Source organism: Nannospalax galili, unplaced genomic scaffold, assembly GCF_000622305.1.
Source record: "Nannospalax galili isolate Female #2095 unplaced genomic scaffold, S.galili_v1.0 scaffold1053, whole genome shotgun sequence".
Classification (NCBI taxonomy): Eukaryota; Metazoa; Chordata; class Mammalia; order Rodentia; family Spalacidae; genus Nannospalax; species Nannospalax galili.
The window spans coordinates 156,869-172,250 of record NW_008333523.1 but is presented as its reverse complement, the minus strand read 5'-3'; the positions used below and the strand labels follow the sequence as shown (position 1 = coordinate 172,250).

The 15,382-nt window shown below is 38.8% G+C and overlaps 1 protein-coding gene across 1 annotated transcript in view; it reads left to right on the top strand.

Annotated features, from left to right (window-relative positions):
* Window positions 1-11,560, top strand: part of Ptchd1 (patched domain containing 1) — a 59,514-nt gene extending 47,954 nt beyond the window's left edge. Inside the window, exon 3 of the mRNA XM_008828328.1 lies at window positions 6,151-11,560. Coding sequence (XP_008826550.1) covers window positions 6,151-7,805 — 1,655 coding nt within the window. The 3' untranslated portion in view covers window positions 7,806-11,560. The remainder of the gene's footprint in view (window positions 1-6,150) is intronic.
* The last annotated feature ends 3,822 nt before the right edge of the window (window positions 11,561-15,382 follow it).

Here is a 15,382-nt window from a genome sequence, read left to right as displayed (position 1 = left end):
TTCTCTGTATATATTATGTGGTATATATTCAAATATTTTATAATAAATATATTAAATATGTTTAAATAAGATAGACCATATATTCATGTTTATATATTACATATGTCTTCATATGAAAAGATATTGCACAATAACCATGGCATGTATTAGAATCACGTTTATATGAAATACTGGTTTTATATAATACACATGTATACATATAAGACCTAAACCCTTTATCTTTAAATAAGGAAGTGCTATTAGCAAGTTCATTTCTTGAACTTTCATATGTAGATATCTAGCGAAGGAATACCACTTCTCAGATTCAAATCCAGTGCCATAATTAGAATAACCACTATGTGCCAAGTCTATAGTAGAAACACTAAGATGTATATATTCCTCCCTAATATAAGCATCTGTCTTTACTTAAGCAGAGTACACCTTTACTCTTACTCTTAACTAGGAGACAAAACAGGCTAGAATAAGCCAAACAATTCATATTATAAAGTAAATGTTTATAACTGGCAAAGTGTAAGTGTACTCCAATTAATGAACTTCTCCCTGGAAATAGATGTTACTCAATCCAGAAATATATACACTTTAAATTTGTTCTTGAAAAAACAAAAATCATGAATCTATGCAGATGCCACTGAAAGAATAGCATTTTATAAACATGAACTACTTAGTGAAACTTGTCTAAGAATAAAAGATGTCTTAAGATGAATTTTGTTCGTGCATTATATTCTATAGATTTTTGAGACGAATGTAGTCATTTTGTTTCCATATATGAAATCTGGCGCTACACAGGCATGCTATATAAGTGGCTTCATTGTCTCATGATATTAAATATTTTTACACTAAAACTGAAAGATGATCTATCAGTAAGCCATCTCACTGCACCTCATCTTCTCAGCAATTCCTCACTTTAAGCAACTCAAGCTGAGGAAATCCTGCTAGTGGGGAAGGAAATAAAGTGTGAGGAGTATCCAAAGGCATCAGTCAGTTTTCTGTGTTGTATCTGTGAGGACTGAGCAAAGTGGGAAAATCTGGGCCTGGAGAAAACAGACTCAGAAAATCAAAAAGTACAAAGTAGACCAATTTGCTTAGAATTATTCATTGACAAAGCAAGCAAACCAAAACGAAGCATCCAGAATCCGCTCATAGCAAAACCATTAAATCATTTAAAACATGAATCACTTCATAAAACTTTTCTAGAAGCATATATACTGGGTAAAGTTATGTTAACTCTCAACTATTTGTTAGTGAATTCTTGCCTTGGTAGATTATAAACAACCCTGAAGGCTTTGGCTAGTCCCCAGAAAAAAAGCCTGAGTGAGAGTGAGATTTAATCTGTGAATATGCCTGAAAGTCCCACTAAGTGACTGGAGGATTAGCTAGTTGAGTTTCTTCCACCATTGGGGTTATTCATCATCTGTGCTGTTTTCTTTCTTCCTTAGTTCAAAATCCTGAAAGTTCACTGTACATACAGACACAAAAAATAATGCTTGAAAAAGAAGAAAAATTATTAGCTCAAATCTTTTAGAGGTTGATTTTACTAGATGACAGGCCTAAAGTCTGTTGGTAATAAAAAGCAGCTTGCCTTTGAGAACCATACTCCTGGAACAAATGGTGTGTGAGCCTTGGTAAAGAGCTCTACTTTCCTTAGCCCAGGGCCTGACTACAGTCATATGTCACATCAAAGCAGTCACTTAGGAATAATTAGAACTTAGATTTCTGAGTGTGTCTGTATGTACAAGTGTGCATGTGTGTGTGTGTGTGTGTGTGTGTGTGTGTGTGTGTGTGTGTGTGTTGACACATACTCATATGCATGTGCCCAGCATGGACATAACAATAGACATGCAACATAACAAAAATATAAATATATCTTGAGCATGCTTTGAAAAGACAAGCAAATGTTTCAAAAGCCTCTATCTTCAAAATTTGATAGAATTAAGTTGTTCCATTTCACATTTCCCTTTAGTAAGTCTTTAGCATTCTGCTTTGACTGTATGAGAAGCATTCCTGAAATCCTCACTATTATACAGTACAGGTCTCAGGTTATGATATGTCCCTTTGATAATGAGACATTACTCCTATTACCACTATGGAGCCCCTAGTCGCCAAAGTCATGATGTTTTTGGAACTTCATGTTTAGATAACATCCCTGTGGTCACTCAAGTTAACTTTGTTACCAGAGTCTTTGTGAATATATTTGCTTATAGAACTCCCACTTCAAAGACAATTTTTTTGTCTTTTTGAGACAGGGTCTCCCTGTAGCCCCAGCTGTCCTGGAACTCACTATGTAGACCAGGCTGGCCTCAAACTCACAAAGAGCTATTTTAAAAAAGACAATTTTTAATTACATTTATTTATTTATTTATTTATTTATTTATTTATTTGTGTGTGTGTGTGTGTGTGTGTGTGCGCGTGTGCGTGTGCTAATCCTCCAGTTGCTTAGGGTAACTTTCAGGAAAACTCACAAATTTCACTCTCACCAAGGCTCTTTTCTGAGGTATAGCCAAAGCCTTCAAGGTTGTTTATTACCTACGAAAGTAGTTATGGCACATTAATACAAAGCGATATCAGTACTTCTGTTCTTAAAGCATCTTTTTTTAAAATGAGGAAAATAATAGTCCTCAGAAGAGTATCTTCAGTCCACATGCAGTAAGTTGGGCTATACCGTATAAGATTTGGCTTTTAGCCAAGCATGGTGGTGCACACCTTTAATTGCAACACTCCAGAGGCAGAGGCAGGTGGATCTCTGTGAAATCTAGGCCAGTCTGGTCTACATAGTGAGTTCCAGGCCAGCTGGGGAGCCCCTGTTTCAAAAAGACCAGAAAAAAAAGGAAGATTGGGCCTCTTGGGTCTCCAAGTCCTGCCAGCTGGGCTCTAGCTCTAAAGTTCAGAGGGCTGTGGATAATGATGATACTAGAGAAGGGACCCACCATGTGAGAGAGGAAAGTGTAATGGAACATCCTACCAATATCTTTCTTCCCTGCTTTCCCTTAACTCTGACTTGCCCGATTTCTAAACTGGCAGTAAAAGATAAAGGCAGGACTGGATGGAGGGTAAATGAAAAGAAATTACTGTTTGTGAATTCTCCTAGCTACTCAATCAGCAACCCCATTCTCTGTCCCAGATTCCAAAAACCAAGGGGAGCTGCTTTAGTAGACCACTGTCCTAGAGGAGTTTGCAATTAAGCGATACCTTTACAGGCCAAAAGCAAAGGGAATTAAACTGCAATTCTGGGCAGAGCGGAGTTAAGGCAAACTGTAGGGAGCAGGGTGTTCCTCATGTCTAAGGGCTCTCAGAATATGCTTCTCCTTTGATTGTAAGCCAGAAAACAGGGGTCTCCACAGTTTGGCTTTCATTTACGGTAATAGATTGACATCTTAAGCATAGATACCCAGCTGTAAGGTGGGTCTAGTGCCAGTTAGGCACTCCGGGCTGCTAACAAATCCCTAAGAGTTGCCCATAGCTCTCTTGGCACTTATTTCTCCCTTGGCTTACTGATCCACAGAAAAGAGGCACAGTTATGGCATCAGCAATTATTCCAGAAATCCAGAGGGTGCTTCCAATTTGGGTATTGGCATCCGACAGAGAGGTATGGCTTGAGAAAGAAGATTCTAGCCTATCAGGAGTAGTGCTAGCAAAGCCACTGATAACTAGGAACAAGTGAGCACTCAGATAGAATACTCTCTTCATTGTCTAATCTGGCCTCTGTGAGGGCACGCACACACACACACACACACACACACACACACACACACACACGAAGGAAAGGTTTTGCTTCCAAGAGCCCCTAAGAATAAAATTAAAATTCTCTTTGGAAGTGCCCCTTGAACCAAAAACATATGCAAAATAAAATCAGGACTCAATAAAAAAGATCAAAATCTAGGCAATTAGTAGACATTTAAAATAAAGCAACAGAACTCAAGAGACAAGCTATCAATACTTCCGTCTTTCCTTGAGCTTAATTATTTTCATCCCCGAACAACAGTAAGGTCAGAAACAGAGTCTTATTACATTGTGCAACATGTGTCAGAGTCAGATAATGCCATTATAAAACATCCCACCAAGGTTATTAATTTATATTTAATTTTTTCCACGTGGGAATGACAGTTATATTTAATTTTAACTTAAATTCTGCCATAGGATTAATTCTAATTCTGCCATGTGATCTTTGTTTCTTACCATATTTAATAACTTAGTACTAAAGTCTTGTTTTAAAATATCTTTGTTTCCAGCAAGTAACCACCATAGAAAACTATTTGTACTTTAATCAACCTCTTGAAGTATGTTTTACCTTCCAAAGCTTGCTTGTTCTTCATGGTCCCAGTAAAATGGTCAGTATTATTCCTCCAGGACGCTGATGCCTCAGAGATATTAGTCTTCTTTTTACTCATTGACAAGGACTAGTTTGCTTTTAATCAAAGGTTGTCTGGTTCATCCTGAGAATACAGTGGAAATGGATTTAATAAATCGTTTTCCCTCTTGAGACTAGACATTGTTAACTACATAAAACATAATTAACAGCAGGATAACAGTCAACAAATGCACTTTTTCCTTCATGTCTGGGGAGTTTGGGTGCCTCCTGTTTAATAGGGGCCATGGTGCTAGTAATCAAATTGACAGTCTTGACCTGACCTCTAAAAGTAGCTGTGAAATGATGCCTAGTAAATTGAGATGAATGCCAAATTCTTCTGAGGAAACAGGCCTGTATCATTACTATGAAATGGGTACTCAGTTTGAAATCAGAACTTCACAATACAGATATAAATACCAGTCTAGGCACAAGGGAAGACATGTGCGTAGTTATTGTACACACAAGATAATGGTGACTCACTTCACTCACTTTATGCTTGACTGAAGATTTTAAATTCCTTTTTAAAAACAAGACTATTTTACCACAGGGTAAAGATTTTATTATCCTCAATAATGGGATTGAATATGCTAAGGCGAGGAAGCAGAAAATTAGATCTTCTGATCCCAGTGCTAAGTCCAGGGTTATCAAAAACTGCAATAGGTCGCTTTGGTTAGGCTTCTAATGGTGGGGTGGCCTGGAAGCCCAGGGAGGTACATCGAGAAAGTGTCTCGTTCCAACCAGGAGAGATGGCAGAAGGCAGAACTCCCAGGAAAAATGCAGTTAGAACCTGGGCACTCACTATACCTGTGAACCCCAGTGTTGCTGGACTCTTAACCAGGGAGCCAGGAGCTCTCAGTCATTAAAGGAAGAAGTTATCAACCTGGTCCTCTTTCACAGAAGCCACTTCCAAATAATACCAAGAAGGCAGGAGAGTTACTGTCTATTTGATGTTGCCTGTGGGCAACCAGACAAATCCCTAAAGACAAAATTCAAGTCATAAACCTTCAACATAATTTGTCATTTTTAACAATAGTAGGGAGGGTTCCCACAAATCTTATTCTTCCTATATTTTTATCCCTTCTTTATTCTCCACTCAAACTTGTTCCTACTTATTTTACTTTCCTTTGTTTCTCAGATTTATTACTTCCTGCCTCGATACTTTGTGAAAAAAAAAAGAGTCTGATTTAGTTTCCTGTTAAGACTCAAACTAAATGCGGTGCCTCTTTCCCACTAAAGCCCTATACTTGACCAGTCTTAATAGAAGGAATTGAACACTGACTCAGAACCCATTGCCCACTGCCTTCTTCTGTGAGAACCCCCAACCAGACTGTGAGAATAGAAATCAAAATCATGAGTGTCCAAACATGAGTGTTCTTTGGAGTGTTCCACCAGCCAAACTGTAAACAACCCTAAGCTATTGATGTATGTAATTTCCAAGAGGCAGAGGCCTAAGTTTACTCAGCTTTCTATAGACAAAAGTCCACCCAGCTTTTTTAGGCCAAAAGGGAACATCCTATCCTATCCTATCCTATCCTATCCTATCCTATCCTATCCTATCCTATCCTATCCTATCCTATCCTAATCCTATCCTATCCAATCCTATCCTATCCAAACCAACCCTAGAGGGCACTATCCATAAATGCTCACTACCCTCCAAAACACAGGTCTATCTCTCCCTAGGAGAAATCACTAGCGTTTACAACCTGTCATCCCTAGGATTTGCTGTATTTCCCATGGTCCATTACTTCCCCATGATCAGGTTGATATGCCTCTTTTAAAGGTCTGGTCTTTTTCTCCTTATTCAGGTCACGGATTATATGGGACTTTTGAAATGTTATCCTCGTGGAGGAAAACTAGAGAAGACCAACATGTTAAAGAGCGAACTGCAGCAGTCTATGCAGACTCCATGCTCTCTTTTTCTCTCACCACTGCCATGTACCTGGTCACCTTTGGCATAGGGGCCAGCCCTTTCACAAACATTGAGGCAGCCAGAATTTTCTGCTGCAATTCCTGTATTGCAATCCTCTTCAACTACCTCTATGTACTCTCGTTTTATGGCTCCAGCCTTGTGTTCACTGGCTACATAGAAAACAATTACCAGCATAGTATCTTCTGTAGAAAAGTTCCAAAGCCTGAAGTATTGCAGGAGAAGCCAGCATGGTACAGGTTTCTTCTGACAGCCAGATTCAGTGAAGAAACAGCTGAAGGCGAGGAAGCAAACACTTACGAGAGTCACTTATTGGTATGTTTCCTCAAACGCTATTACTGTGACTGGATAACCAACACCTATGTCAAGCCTTTTGTAGTTCTCTTTTACCTTATTTATATTTCCTTTGCCTTAATGGGCTATCTGCAGGTCAGTGAAGGGTCAGACCTTAGTAACATCGTAGCAACTGCAACGCAAACCATTGAGTACACTACTGCCCAGCAAAAGTACTTTAGCAACTACAGTCCTGTTATTGGGTTTTACATATATGAGTCCATAGAATATTGGAACTCTAGTGTCCAAGAAGATGTTCTAGAATACACGAAGGGTTTTGTGCGGATATCCTGGTTTGAAAGCTATTTAAATTACCTTCGGAAACTCAATGTATCCACTGACTTGCCTAAGAAAAATTTCACAGACATGTTGAGGAATTCCTTCCTGAAAGCTCCCCAATTTTCACACTTTCAAGAAGACATCATCTTCTCTAAAAAATACAATGATGAGGTTGATGTAGTGGCCTCCAGAATGTTTTTGGTGGCCAAGACCATGGAAACAAACAGAGAAGAACTTTATGATCTCCTGGAGACTCTGAGGAGACTTTCTGTCACCTCCAAGGTGAAGTTCATTGTCTTTAATCCGTCGTTTGTGTACATGGATCGGTATGCCTCCTCTCTGGGAGCCCCCCTGCACAACTCCTGCATCAGTGCTTTGTTCCTGCTCTTCTTCTCAGCATTCCTGGTGGCAGATTCGCTGATCAATGTCTGGATCACTCTAACAGTTGTGTCAGTGGAGTTTGGAGTAATAGGTTTCATGACATTATGGAAAGTAGAACTGGACTGCATTTCCGTGCTATGCTTAATTTATGGAATTAACTACACGATTGACAATTGTGCTCCACTGTTATCCACATTTGTTCTGGGCAAGGATTTTACAAGAACTAAATGGGTAAAAAATGCCCTGGAAGTGCATGGGGTAGCTATTTTACAGAGTTACCTCTGCTATATTGTTGGTCTATTTCCTCTCGCAGCTGTGCCTTCAAATCTGACCTGTACACTGTTCAGGTGCTTGTTTTTAATAGCATTTGTCACCTTCTTTCACTGCTTTGCCATTTTACCTGTGATACTGACTTTCCTGCCACCCTCTAAGAAAAAAAGGAAAGAGAAGAAAAATCCTGAAAACCGGGAGGAAATTGAGTGTGTAGAAATGGTAGATATTGATAGCACCCGAGTGGTTGACCAAATTACCACAGTGTGATAGTATCTGCTTCATATATTTTCACCCTAGGTCTTACCAAGAACAAAAAGCTTATGTTAATGAAACAAAGTCAAAGTTGCTCCTTTTTGAAAAAAGGTTAAGAAACAGGCATTGCAAAAAAATATATAAAAGACAAGGGGGTAGTGGGCAGGGCATCTTTGCAATCTTTAAAGCAAAAGGGTTATTAGGAAAAGGAATTTATACACACACACGATTGATAGTATCTGAAGCTAAGATCAAATATAAGAAAGCTTATTAATAAGCAGGATCCTGTTTATCCACATGGCAGATGTTACTGGTATTGTAAAAAGCAACTGATTGAAAGGTCAGCTTCCATGGCAAAAATAACTTTAAGCATTGTTCAAACAGCAAAGCTTCCAAAACTTTTGCAGAGCAGTAACTCTACTTAGGTTCTGTGGTTTGAGGTCTTGGTTCTCATCTAATGCCTCAATACCCAAGGAGATGCTTGTGAAAGTTCTGATCAGCAAAAGCAAGCCAGAGCCTTGAAAGCAGATGTGGTAGACCGAGCATCATCCACAAATTAAAACTGAGTCACCCCCAAATTCACCTGGGTGAGGCAAGGTTTTTTCCTAGAATGAATTTATCATATTCTTCCACTGAAATACATTTAACATCTGTATGATTTGGTTAATGCACCCAGAAATCAATGACAGCTCCAGCATTATAGAAGTGGGACAATTATATTTTAAGAATATCTTGTTACTTGTCACCAAATGGGTACTTTATTAGTTGCAGCTATTGACAGGAACCTCTAAGGTGCAAAGCCACAGAGCCAAGCCCAAGAGTCTGGCATATTAGAGGAAAAGCAGGTGTCCCCTTGAACCTACAGACAGTGTCTCTATATTAACAAAATAGAATGGCCAGCTGGTACAGCTGTTCGTGGTTTGGCCCTACATGTACTTCTGCATGGATGCCCAGAAATAACATCTGCCCACACATAGCTGAAGGGGAAAATGAATGCTAAAATGATTATTGGCCAAAGCTTCCAACCTTTGGTGCCAGTCTGTCTTCACTGAGATGACTTCTAATTGACTTCGTAGGGAAAATAAAAATACTTGGTAAATCTAAGTCCTGGCATTGAGAAACTTTGTAGAGCTGCTGGGAGATAAAGGGCTTAAAGAAAACTAGATGGAAATTACTAGAAAACAGTAATCACTAACACAAACCTATCAATTCCAGCAGTCAAATTTTCCTGTTAACCAGGCTGTACCTTAACTTCCTGGTCCCCCAACACACCTTTTGTTTTTCTGTCTCTGTACTTCATCAGAAGGCCCTTCTGTACATTAAAAAGCCCAGATATTTACACTGTTGAACAGTAGTATCTACAGGAGAAATGGTTCGTAGATGTAAACAAAAACAGCCGGGTCTGAAGAGGATATGTATACTGCCCTCAGACTCCTATATTTCTTTAAATTCATAAAAATGAAGCCAAACCCTGAGTTACATTTGAGACAAACATCTGCAACAAATTTCCTTTTTAGAGATGTAACTTCTTTAGACATCTATAGTACCAAGCATTTCCCAAAGGCATATTACCTTTCTGGACCTTAGCAGGTATACTCTGCTACTTTCCCATCTTCCACAGAAGGAGAAACAGACCTAGAAAAATACAGTAACTTACCCAGGTCATACCACTAGAGGAGTTCCATCCTTTTAGCATGCTTAAGACAGGGAAAGTCAACTTTAGATTTTCTCATAAGACTGCTATTACCCCCTCAGAATACATCTCTAAGGTAAGAACATCAGACTTCATTGGCCATGAAGAAGACACGTTTTTAAATGTCTGGAATTCAAATGTTTTGGATTTAGGTTTGTCACTATCCTTCTTAATAGCAAAAAAGCCCATATGATTGTGATATAACTATACCAAGTGCAAATATGTGCTTTCTATTTCATGTGCTGTTATCCACACAGTTCGAATACTTATGCAGGGGATCATAGCTAGTGCATTACACACTTGCTCAGTCTCCCTTGCAGATACACTAAGTGATCATACCAATGTGTCATTCACTCAAGAAGATAATGAGCTTTACATCAGAGGACAAGCACAGTCCTCTCTAAAGGGCAAGTTTGCATACTAGATGTTCAATCAGTTCTCTCTCCTATGGGCCTGCAACTAGGCTATTATTTATAAAACACAGCTGAAGAGGGGATTGGTTTTATTCTTAAATCACCTATTGCTAAGTCATTTTCTGAACAGTGTGTTCTAAATCAGCCATTGATTTAGTGTCATCCATGTGGAACACCTCAGCTTAGTGACTCCACAAAGCTGACACAACACATGCACCAATTAAATGGATTTTGTTCAGAATTTAATCATTAAATTTGGTCAACCAAAATGACTTACTATGGAACTTTGTGTAATGACAGATAGTAGTTTTCCAACTTGATTGGGTCTCTGTGTATCTTGAGATATTGTATTTTTAAATGAAGGGCATTTTCAAACTTGTCAACTTCTCTTTTCAGCACTTGAAATCAAGGCTTATGAAATTATGACTGTGAAATGAATTTTTCTATTGGGGGACTATGCATGCCAAGATTTATAATTTATTGTTAGATAATTATTTATTTGTTAATATTGATTATTGATTATTGCTCTGACAGCATCAGTTTAACCCCAGCATGGAGAAGACACTTTAGAAGTATCTCAAAATCACACTCCATAAAATTTAAGCCTTCATAAAGTTTTGCTTTTTAAATTGCCATAACAAGGGAAGGAATGATCCCAGCAAACAAGTTAACATTTTTCTTTTAATTCCAACCAACACATTAATGTCCACTTTACCAAAGAAACTTATTCGGTTGGTTTTAAGTTGGGGTTTGGGGCTTGGTGTTTGTTTACCAAAGAAAATATTCCATTCATCAAAAATATTTCTCCTGGTCAACTAAAATACTGTGATACTTAGGCTTTCTTGGCCTTGAGTAGAAAAATAAGAAAAACCAAGGTGCGAGTAATGATATTCTCTCATTTAGTGGAGTTCAGCAGAAGATGTAAATTCGAAGGGAAATTAGGGTTTGTAAGAGAGAAAAATGATACTTGAAATAGGACAGTATTGTTCAGACATACAGCAATGTTCGAACAAGTACCATGAGGACTCCTCAGGCTAAAAGAAGTAGAAGTTCGTTCCAGAGAAAATGTAAGATAAACTGTCATGAAAATTCCTGTCCATTGTTCCAGCTCACAGCTTTTGTTTTATGTTAGGGTTGGATTGGTTTTGCTTGTTTGATTAATTGGTTGGTTGGTTTTTGTTTTCATTTTTATTTTTGTTTTTACTGGGGGAATATTAATTTTGCTTTTGTTTAGTTTGTGTTTTTTTCTTTGTGTGGCTTCTGCTTTTCCTACTACTTTCACCCCTCCATTTTCAGTTAGAGGTGAGATGATCAGAAGCCCTTCTCCATGGCCGCAGTTATTTATGCACTATACTGTTCTAAACAAAGCCCTTGAGAACCTGTTTATTTTAAATAATCACCACCCAACTGTTTGTGGCATTCTAGGACTGTGACATCTACCTTCCTCCAGCCCCAGCAACAGACCTTGGCTTTGTCCTTCACAAGAACAGATTGGATAACGAGCTGTCTTGGGGGTGTGGTGTGAGGCAAAGCCTCTTGAATATAAATGGTACCCTCCTCATAATGGCTTTATTCCTTTGGATCCTATTAAAGTATCCCTGCAGCTTGTAGCAGTGTTTGTTTGACCTCTGTGAATCTCTGTTCTTCATCTGTAAAATGAAGATGACAACAGTAAATATCTTTAAATTCAGAAAATATTTATTGAGTGCCTAATATTGCCCATATAGTGTTCTAGTGACTGGGGACACACAAATGAACAAATAAGATTAAACATAATCTGCCCTTAGAAAGGTTACGTTTGAGTGATGTTGTGAGTCGGCTGCAAGGACTGAGGTGCTGTTTGGGAAGTAGTTGAGGCAAAGTGAAGGAACTCAAAATCATTATTTTTAATTTGTCAACCTCACACAGTAGTACTAAGGCTCAAGGTACAAAGTAGATCAGTGCCTAAGATTAGGGCTATATAAAAATGCAATAGGTTACCATGGAAGATTGTTAATTCTTGGTCTTATGATGGCATTCAAAATTATGCTGGATTACCACTTAATGGGACAATTATAAGGGAGGTGCAAGCCCTGAATATTGAGGATGGACTATGAAACTTAAAATGGGATATAAACACTTGGTGGGGGTGGGGGTGGGGAGGGACGGCACTGCTCACTTTCTATGCCTAGCTTGTCTGAAGACATTTGAACATTCCTTTGAGTTGATTTGCTTTTAAGTTTGTGCTAAATGAAAAAAGCACCAGGTATTAGAGCATAAAGCTCCTCTTGTTTATAAGAATGTAGAGTGGAAAGGAAAATGTTATATCAGCACTACACTGGATTAACTGGCAGAGAACTGAGAATGGCCAGCACCAACACATGGCAGAGTTCCTCCCTGTGGTGGCTACAACTGTTTATTTCTGTTTCACGCCAGTCCAGGAGAAAACAAAGAGGAAAGTGAATGAGCTAGAATCAGTTCACCTGAACAGTCAGTGTCAGTATGTTCTCCACAACCCACCTCTCATTTGCCCCCTCCTCTGCCCAGGTGATCTATTTGAAGTGTTCTTTGGTATCTCTGCGAGTGCCATGCAAGAAAAAGGAAGTGACATGCCAGAGAGCTGGGGCCTCTGGTGGATTTTTGAGCTAGAATAAAATTAGCACCACAGGGGTTCAGAGGAAACTACCCAGTAGAGAAGGCTTCTTTTCAAAGTACAAAGAAAGCATGTGTACCAAGGAGACAACCCACAGAGGAAGCTCAGTGAAAGTAGTGATGTTCCTGTGGAATATGACAGCTCCCTCTCTCTAAAATGTTGATACCAGATGAATCTTTGGATAGAAGTATGCTTACCTCTTCATTTTTCACACAAGAAAGCTCAAACCTAGAGAAGCGAAATGATATTCACAGAGCTAGTGGGAAGCAGATAGACAGAGCTCTAATTGAAGTCTAGTTCTTAGCCTCAGTATATTCTCCATTCTGTCACTTTACTATCAAATTCTATGTATCTAAATTATGGGTTCTTAACCCTAGGGATTATGAATGAGATAGGGGAGGGATGAAATCTGAGCTCCTTAATATTAAATTACATGCCAAAAAATATATGTATATGTTCAATATGTGTTTTTACTAAAAAGGCAATTCTTAGTTGTCATCAGATTCCAAAAGAGGTCTCCACGGTCCACTGTCCTAAATTAATAAAGACCTCATTGGGAGTGTGACCCTAGTGTCCTCATTTTGGCTAATGGGCAATCAATATCTTTTCAATCGTCTTTTCTCAAAGGTGTCAAAGATGCTTCCAGATACCGAAATCTTTATGCCAAGCCCAGTGCTTACTTCTATTTATTTATTCTTCACTCATTCTTTCACTGATAGTTTATTCTGCAAAAATGTTTTCAATGTCAATATGTGTTCCAGCATCAGATAAACACAGCTTCCTGGGCAAGACCAGGAAAGGATCCCTGTGCCCCATGCCGTTATTGCCAAGAGGAACCCCAAGAGGAACCCAAGTTGCTCACACATTCTCTCTGTTTTGGCAAAGTGTGTGTGTGTGTGTGTGTGTGTGTGTGTGTGTGTATGTATGTATGTATGTATGTATGTATTAAGGATTACAGTAACCACAGCCCACGGACATACTCAGAATGGACATCCAATGAAGATGGCATGTAAAACTGAGAACCCCAAGAGGAACCCAAGTTGCTCACACATTCTCTCTGTTTTGGCAAAGTGTGTGTGTGTGTGTGTGTGTGTGTGTGTGTATGTATGTATGTATGTATGTATGTATTAAGGATTACAGTAACCACAGCCCACGGACATACTCAGAATGGACATCCAATGAAGATGGCATGTAAAACTGTGCACTCCAAAGAACCAGGAAAAAAGCAGACTATTTCCACATTACGTTTCTTGGCAACAGAATGCTAAATCCTCAGAATGGCTATTCTCAGATGAGGCCTATCCCAAACTGTCTACACCAAGCTTATTTGCATATGTTTGTAGTAGCTGACCCAAGAACAAAAAGGGACAGGGAAAGTCTCAAGCATCTTGATAATACTGAAGGAGGGAAATAAGAAATCATGACATGACCATAAGGGCACATTTAAATGCAAGTGTGCCTTGGATAAATATGCAAACAGAAATCTAATTCTCTTGACTACTACTCAGATGCAAGAAGTAGCAGAAGTTGATGGAGTAAGTTGGAGAGTAAATAACTCTGTTGGTTTTGCTTCTTTTAGTATAAATTTAGGCATAATGGAATCCACCTATGTTGACCTAAGGTAAGGCTAAGAAACTCACTGGTTGGCCATCCCTGAAGCTTAAATGAATTACTAACAACTCATCAGTGCCATTTCCATCACCTTCTATCAACCCATGATAAGGGAGAACTTCTGAGAAGACTACCAGTCCTACTTTGTATCATCTGATGTGAGGTTTGAGGGCTCTATATCATTGGTATCTACAAAGTGCTTTGTCTAATTCCTACAAAAATGGCAAAGACAGCCCATTTCCATTACCCACTCCAGGCTCATTCTTTGGAAAACCCCATAAGATTTTCTTAGTCAAAACCATGTCCTTAAGCAGGGTATGGTGCCACATGCATTTAATCCCAGCACTCAAGGGACAGAGGCAGACAAATCTCCATAAAACTAAGGCCAGCCTGGTCTACATATTGCATTCCAGACCAATTGAGGCTATAGGGAGACCCTCTCTCAAAACAACAATAACAAAAACAATAACATATTTGATTTTTCCTGGATGGCTTCTGAATTTGTCTCAGCCTCTCAAATATTTATTCTTTCAATCAGCATACTAACAAAGTTCCTTTGCCTGCTATCCCAGAATCACCACGACAATTGCCATGATGGCCATGATGACTCCAAGGACTTTGGGTGACACACAGGGATAGGAATAACATATACACACAGAGCATATGTATGTATACATGAGCACATATACACCGAAACAATACAACATACACTCACATGTACATGTGAATAATATCTATAGCATGTACTTATGTGTACACGACTGTACATATACACATGTGTATACACACATTTGCATACTATTTTTTACAGTACACTTAACAAGTGTGAGGTCCATTAAAATATCAAGCCCGGCTCTGTAATTTTTGGTGAGGTTTGATAGGGCAAGTGCTTCCACTGGACACAGACAAAACTAAAAAATGTTATTTTTGCCTCGTATACTCTCCCTGTGCATTAGCACATCTGAAAGCAACCAAAAAATACACTTTAAAAACATGAAACTTGATCTTGCAATTTATAGTACTTTTATGGTGGAAAACCGTACTTGGTTAAATTTTCCAAGTCATAAGTAGTAATATCAGAGAATGAACATGACAGAAGTCTCTTCTAAGGTCCAGAATTGTGAAAATGCATCTAGAATCATTGCTTGGTGATCCAGAGAATGGGAAAGGAGTGAGGAAAAGAAGGAAGGACACAGGGAGAGATCACTCCCATCTTGGCAACTTGCAATCTTAGAAAAGAATG